The sequence below is a fragment of the Mizuhopecten yessoensis genome, unplaced genomic scaffold, assembly GCF_002113885.1.
Source record: "Mizuhopecten yessoensis strain PY_sf001 unplaced genomic scaffold, ASM211388v2 scaffold10829, whole genome shotgun sequence".
Lineage (NCBI taxonomy): Eukaryota > Metazoa > Mollusca > Bivalvia > Pectinida > Pectinidae > Mizuhopecten > Mizuhopecten yessoensis.
Window position 1 is genome coordinate 37,359 of NW_018408742.1, and position 7,548 is coordinate 44,906.

General features: G+C 41.6%; 1 protein-coding gene across 1 annotated transcript; it reads right to left on the reverse strand.

Moving 5' to 3' along the window:
- Positions 1–4,919: 4,919 nt before the first annotated feature.
- On the reverse strand, positions 4,920–6,951 carry LOC110462752 (uncharacterized protein F54H12.2-like). Its single transcript, XM_021516897.1, has 2 exons — positions 6,769–6,951; positions 4,920–6,119 (listed from the first exon to the last, which is right to left on the reverse strand). Exons 1-2 carry the CDS (start codon positions 6,949–6,951, stop codon positions 4,920–4,922), a joined length of 1,383 nt encoding a protein of 460 aa, XP_021372572.1.
- Positions 6,952–7,548: the final 597 nt, after the last annotated feature.

The following is a 7,548-nucleotide window of genomic DNA, read 5'->3' on the forward strand; positions in this document are numbered from 1 at the left end:
ACGTGGAGGATAACTGTATAAATCCTTATATGGGGGACGTGGAGGATAACTTTATAAATCCTTACATGGGGGACGTGGAGGATAACTGTATAAATCATAACATGGGGGTCGTGGGAGATAACTGTATAAATCATAACATGGGGGNGGAGGATAACTGTATAAATCATAACATGGGGGACGTGGAGGATAACTGTATAAATCATAACATGGGGGTCGTGGAGGATAACTGTATAAATCCTTACATGGGGGTCGTGGGAGATAACTGTATAAATCATAACATGGGGGACGTGGGGGATAATTGTATAAATCATAAAATGAGAGTCGTGGGGGATAATTGTATAAATCATTATTTCATTTTCACTGTCGGAAGATCGGATGGCCGAACGAGCCCTGCCACGGGATAAGTTTGGACAGGCATTCGGGTAAGTTCGGCCCCATTGGAAACAGCTTAATTATGACGTCATAAAGTATGCAACGTCAGATTTTACCGCCAATTTTACGACTTTTTATGTGTTACATGGGCCGAACTTTTTATGGTTTCATTTGCCGAACCTGTCCGGGCCCAAAATGATATTTCAATCAATTCTTATCGTACAGCAATATGGTAGTGAGTGCTTGCCTTGGCTTTAATGCATATCATTTGAAGCTGTCAGTGTGTTACACGTGTGACCCTAAAAAAATAGCAATTCCGTTTACAGAAAGTTCGCATAACTAGAAGCGAGATCATGATTTTATTTGGATACTACTCTCTCAAAAGTAATTTTCTCCTGTTTAGTAATTTTACATTAACGTTTTCCTTGCCAATTTTTCTTGTGAATGCTCAGCCAACTAAACTGCTAAGATCCTTAAAATGTGAATATTAGCTCAAAAACAAAAATATTAGGGGTGGCCGAACTTGCCTCTGTCTCCCGTATGTAGATTTTTTGTATCGTTGATGATTGGTAAAAATGTATTCATAATATAATTTTTGCATCAATGACGCCATTTTTTCCATCCAAAGCTAAAGTTGATATTTGTTCTTGTGCGTAACGTATATTATGGGTCGGTTGGCGCAGTGGATAGCGCGCTCGTCTTCACCAAGATGGCGGGATTCAATCCCGGTCACCTGCCCGACCACGCGGATTTTCTCCGGATACTCCATCTCCCTCCTACATTAAGAATTAAATCCGCTGCATGCTTCCGTCAGGGCACAAAAAGAATGATTGAGATAAGCTGGGGAAAAAAGTGTTTGGTAATTGCTATAGAAAGAAGTGCATATTAAATATTTGACTATAAGTGTAAGTAACTGTATAGAGATGTTAGTTAGAAAATAAAAAGTAAATAAAAAAAGCATTGTAATATTTTGATGTAACTGAGATTGTCGTTATATCGATATTTAGTATCAATTCCTGTTCCATCTTGAAACACTGGTTTGAATTTTGCAACTGTCACCGAGGTTTGACAGGTAATGATGCCAAGTAAAATTAAACAGTTTCTGTCTGTAACTAGTTATAAATCGGCACGCGTTGTGAAAAAAGTAATACGTTGCTAAAAAAGGGCGTTAAACTCGGGTTGGTTGTCTGGACAATTATTGTTGATTTCGACATAAATTAATTATCTATTTTTCTCTTTTATGAGTGGTGATGCTTACATAACTTATGTAAAGACTAGAGCCAGACTTCAAAAATGTTAATGATTTCGTTCATATTCTCAACAAATGGTAATCAAAAGCTGATGCAATTTTAGACGATGAAAAATAAATGTACACGTTGACCTATCGGTTTAATGCGGCTCTTTTTGAAGATATCTCCCGGTAGAAATATTAACAGAACCTCGTTGATGAAGGATCTTCAGAAAATATCCACATTTTTAAGTAGCGATATCCGGTTGTTTCAAAAGGACATTTTACCTTTATGCTTCCCGACAGAAAATCTTAGTTCAGGAATGTTCTCTCATGAAATAAACGGACATCAGTTCGAAGATTTTCCAGTTATTTTTCATCCTTTCGGAAATAACCGATCAAGGCCGATGGAGTTTGACATGCTTGTGACGTCACAGTATGATAATCTCTGAACGAAGTTTCATGCCTGCTAGTATCATAATTTATGTGATATATTTTTTTCACCCAGAATGTATATTAGTTTTTATCTAAATAAACAAGTAATAAAACACGAGGATTTGATGAATAGACGTGGATATGAGGTAGCGTTGCTAAGGACATCCGCCATCTTGGATCCGCCATCTTGTGCGTTGCTAAGGAAAAATCCGCCATCTTGGATTCAAAAAATTTCAATATGGTTGCCAGCAACCATTGTGAATCCAAGATGGCGGATTTTCCCTTAGCAACGCACAAGATGGCGGATCCAAGATGGCGGATTTCCTTAGCAACGCTATAAACCTACGACCTCATATCTACATCTTTTCATCATGTGTGTTTTGATTGTGATGGCACTAACTTTGAGGTACTGACAGGATTATCGCCCCTTGTATCTGTATTAAATACTTTCCTTTTGTTTTTATAGGTATGCTCAGCAGTATGACTACACACGAACTCTGGACCCTGTGAGAAATAGAAGCAAAAAAGAAAGAGAAATAATACATTTCATTGTACATAAACTCAATAAATAATAATACACTCACTCTCTCTCTGTTCTTCTGGTTTTTCCGGTTCTGTAGATTGTTTGCAATTATGTCACCGTGAAAATGAGGGGCTCTGTTTCTCACAATAATGCGTTATTTACAATATAAATAAAATACACGGCATATTTACGGTGTTTTCGAGTGTGGTATTAAATCGAGATGAACTTTCTTTTCGTGTAGGAAGTAAGTGTGTCGGTGCTGTAGCAGAAAGTGCACGTCGATATGCGTTTTTTTTTCTTCTAGATGTTTTGGGTTTCAATGTGGCTGATACTTTTACTTCCTTAAATCTGATTGGTCGAATTCTGATTGAGGACGCGTGGTCGCGGGTTCGATGCGCGCCGTTGTCATTTTTATTTTATTTTTTATTTTATATTTTATTTTATTTTTTGTATAGAATCCTTCTTGATTTTTTCTAAGAAGTTTGATTTGTTTGTTTGTTTGTTTGATTTTGTCTAACGTCCTATTAACAGCTTAGGTCATTTAAGGACGGCCTCCCCTGTGTGCAAGATGCATGCGTGTAGTGTATGTGTGTGTATTTTGGGAGGCTGCGATATGTTCGTGTTTGTCTTCTTGTAATAGCGCGGAACTGATGCCGACTTTATAGTGCTACCTCACTGAAACATACTGCCGAAGACACCCAGCAGGACGCCCCACCCGGTCACATTATACTGACAACGGGCGAACCAGTCGTCCCACTCCTAATTTGCTGAGCGTTAAGCAGGAGTAGAAACTACCATTTTTAAAGACTTTGGTATGTCTCGGCCAGGGGACAGAACCCAAAGCCTTCCTCACAGGGGCGAACGCTCAACAAATGGCCAAAAGTGAGGCATTGTCAAGGGAGACATTAGGAAAAAGAAAGTTATTTAGAAAGGAGAGAAGAGATAAGGTCCCAAATTTAGTCGCCTCTTACGATCATGCAATTGGGGGCAGCAGGTGTAATTCTTACGCCCTACCTGCAGGGCTAAGAAGTTTGAAACTAAGGTTATATTAATAATAGATAGATAAATCGATCAATGTAAAAGAACGTATTTCGAGACTAAATTAAAACAAGTACGAAATAATCTTTTTTGATGTAAAAATATGCAGATACTGCTGATTCTGTATTGTATGTTGTTCACTATTTGTACACACTTGTCCCCTATTTGTCCCCAATTTGTCCCCTATTTGTACACACTTGTCCACTATTTGTCCCTATTTGTCCCTAGTTGTCCCCTATTTGTCCTCTAGTTGTCCCCTATTTGTCCTCTATTTGTCCCTATTTGTCCCCTATTTGTCACTAGTTGTCCACTATTTGTCCACTATTTGTCACTAGTTGTCCCTATTTGTCCCCTATTTGTCCCCTATTTGTCCCTAGTTGTCCCTATTTGTCCCCAAGTTGTCCCCTATTTGTCACTAGTTGTCCTTAGTTGTCCCTAGTTGTCACATAGTTGTCCCTATTTGTCCCCTATTTGTCCACTATTTGTCCACTATTTGTCCCCTATTAGACCCTAGTTGTCCCTAGTTGTCTCCTAGTTGTCACTATTTGTCCCTATTTGTCCTCGTTCGTCATAAGTCTCAAAGTTTGACAGTATTTTGCTAATCGAGCTAAGGCATTCAACAAAGCAATCAAGATGTGGCTACGGGTCCCCCGGTTTTTTTTCCCCGTATTATCCGATCATAGTCGGGGGTATCATCAGTGACCAACTGACTCATTGTTGCCCGCTTTAATTTTTTTTAATTGTTTGGTTTTTTAATTTTTCATTTTGTTTTTTGTTTTCTTTTGTTTTTGTTTTTTTCTTCTTTTTATTTGATGCATTGATTAATTATCATTTTAATAAGCAACCCCCAGCCATCCCATGGATTTGTTGGCAAACGAAGACATCACGAAACGAGCGTTCTTACGAAGTCGTCTACGAAATACGTATTGGCATGAAAATCATTTTTTAATAAGGACGTTATGTCGGACATCGTTTTTCCTTAACATCTCTGAACTATGTAGAAAATGCAATGTGGCCCGCACACTAACGAGTGGAAGTGTTGTACTCTAACGTCGTTGTACGTCCAACTTCGACACTGTCTGTCCATGAAATTAGTGAATACTTTGTTCGTCGGCGGAAATCCGAAGGGATCGTAATATTCTCCGTGGCCTTCACCGTCTATGTGCACCGCAATCCAGTGTTCACCCTCAAGTGTATCGGGATCTGTGTTACACACGAGTGCACACGGCACGTTTAATCGTCTCGGTAATCTGTTTCTGGCGTACACGCCTTTGAAATGAGGACAGTTTTTGTTCAAGATGGAATCTATTTGAATGGTATTCATCATGCGCTGTAATCGAATAAAATCTGTCTGTTACGGTCGATTTCTATGATGTTGTCAAACTCTGCATACACTATGACGTTGATCGTCGCTGTTAAAATCTCGTTGAAATGAAGGTGTAGACTCATGTTTCCGCTTTTTATGAGATGAAATGTGCCCATCTCCGACAGATCGGGCGTGAGGTCGAATCCGAACAGGGTGTATCCTTTCCCGAATTCCTCTCGAGACACGTTGTTTCCCTCGTCGTGGTAAATTTTACCCGTGCTCGTATAGAGATTCATGTAGCTGCGCACGTACTGACCGTTCGTGAAGTCCGGTTGTAATGGCTTGGCTGGAATTTGTTTCCCGTCCACATTAAGACACACGTAATCGACCTTGTGGTGTTTGAAATTGAAAGGATTTTTGGTGGCGGTACCGTTAAAAGCGTCCGTGTCGACCATGCCCAGGACGATCCTCTTGGGCATCTGTCCTATGAACAGGTTGTCCTTGGTAAAGTCCATGTTACCTCGAGGCACGGACGTCACTTTCATTTCTATTCTCCGTATCGGATACTTGGCGGGAGTTTTTTCCATGGCTCTCGCGTGAGCAAGGCGAACGGACGGATTCAAACGCACTTTCCTTGCGTACAGACAGATATCTTGCACTACTGCTTTAAACGTGTCGCCCTCTGCACTGAGACAGAACACGTCCTTACTTCGTGACATGTTTATTTCCACGTCGACGTTGTTGACTAAGTAGCGTTCCTGTGCAAACACGTCCGCATGGATTTTCCCCATCAAATCGACGGTGCGACTTCTTGCCGTCATCGCTTTCCTCGCGAAGTTTTCGTCGCCCTGAGTGTCCATTTGACCTGCGGTGTCTTTGTACCACATGGAGCCTGTCAGTTGAGAGTCTTTAGCTGCGGGCCCGTAACTTAACAGGGTTTCGATGTACGCTCTGTACGGATAGGCATTGTCGGGCGGAGACACGAGCCTTTCGTTTAGACTGACGCTCACGTTATTGAACAGCGAATGTAAGAATATATTCGTCGGAGCTACGTTCGAATAAGCCGCTAGGGCGGCACCGTCGTCTTTCTTTACCAACTTTACTTTCACGAATAGGTTTGTGTTCCTCAAGTCTAGGTAATCTTCTCCGGATCCAGATATCTTAAACGTGTACGTCACCGTACCGATCTGTTGCCAGTAGCCGTCTTCGACACTCGTCTGGTGGGAGGTACGTCAAAAAGATTCCAATTCGGATTTCGCGCACTCGCACGAATTCGGATGAACTAACGACATGACTTATGTATTGCGAAGTTTCATAGCGGTCGAACGGAAAATCAGTACATTTCGTTTATATTTATACACTTTTCTGCCCCTAATCATCCAAATAGTCTACTCTTCTCTTTTTGTTACGTTTCGATTTTCGACGTCGTCCCGGCGGACCTTCTCTAACGTTGTCTAACGCGCGGTTTCTCAATTCACTTCGGCGTTGCGAGCCCTAGACAACGCTGCAGTTTTGATATTCTTGCCGTCTATGACGTCGCCTGCTATTTCCATACCTGTTTTCAAAGCCTGTGTTCCTAATGCCTTCGCTCCTCTTTTTAACAACGGGGCTGCAGCCTTAAACAAACCGCTGAATATCGAACCAAGACCGTGACCTCTCTGCGTTCGACTTCCGACGAAAACGTTGTTTCCGCTTCCGGCTTGATCGAGATAATACCGATCGAACACATAGGGATCGCTTCTGTGTGGAGGGTGCCTCATCTTGAAAGTTTTCGAATTGTTGATTACTGTCGTTTCGAATCGTATATATATAGCATTTTTAGGGAAAGTCTAGGGGTCTTCTTTTGAAATGTAACGTCATCACTACTTTGCCGGTCTCGAACTGTACGGGTGCGCCCGTGTCGTCTCTCAGCGTGAGTTCCACTTCTTGAAATTGACGCTGTTGTAAAGGTACGTAGTGTACGGGATTGAATACTTTACACATCGTGTCGCCAGGTTTGCCTTCTATCGGAACGATGCGTAGTAGTGGAGCGCTCGTATCTCCGACCATTCTCGATTCGACGAGAGGACAATAAGCGCACAGAGAATAAAATCCTCTTCGAACGTCACTACTGAATTCCGCCGTGTGCGTTCCGTCCGCGAATTCTTGTTTTCTAAAACCGAGCATTTCGCTTAAAGCCCGAGTGAGGTATACGTGCATGCCTTTGGTAATGTGAAGCCTAACTTTGTGATCGTGTTCGTGGACGTGAAAGCTAAACCGATCGCCGTGAGAAATCATTCTCTTAGCTTTATCCACGTACTTCAGCACTCTTTTCGTCGATGATTAATATCCTTCTGGTATGTCTATCGTCAATCCGGTACTTGCCTCGTTACCTGCTCCCAGTGATAACTTCAGCTGAGCTTCGCCACTTTTCACGTTATACCAAAGATGTGGATAGTGTATCTCGGCTAATCCCACCTCCCAATTTCCTTTCAGATTTAAGGGTTGTGACAACCGCGTTGTATAAGTGGTTTAAGTATTTCCCGGATAGTAATCCATGCTACTGTTACTTGGTAACGTCAGCTAAAACATCTCTATGACTGCGTTTGACGGACGGATTTGGAAGTACGTAACCTAGACTGCTGCTCAGTAGAGTGATCCACACCT

Excerpts from the sequence above, each read along its gene's own strand:
- LOC110462752 (XM_021516897.1), bottom strand. The coding sequence starts at position 6,951 with ATGGTCGGAGATACGAGCGCTCCACTACTACGCATCGTTCCGATAGAA. Across the intron at positions 6,120-6,768 it reads TACAGTTCGAGACCGGCAAA|ACGAGTGTCGAAGACGGCTA; the intron begins GTAGTGATGACG and ends ACCTCCCACCAG.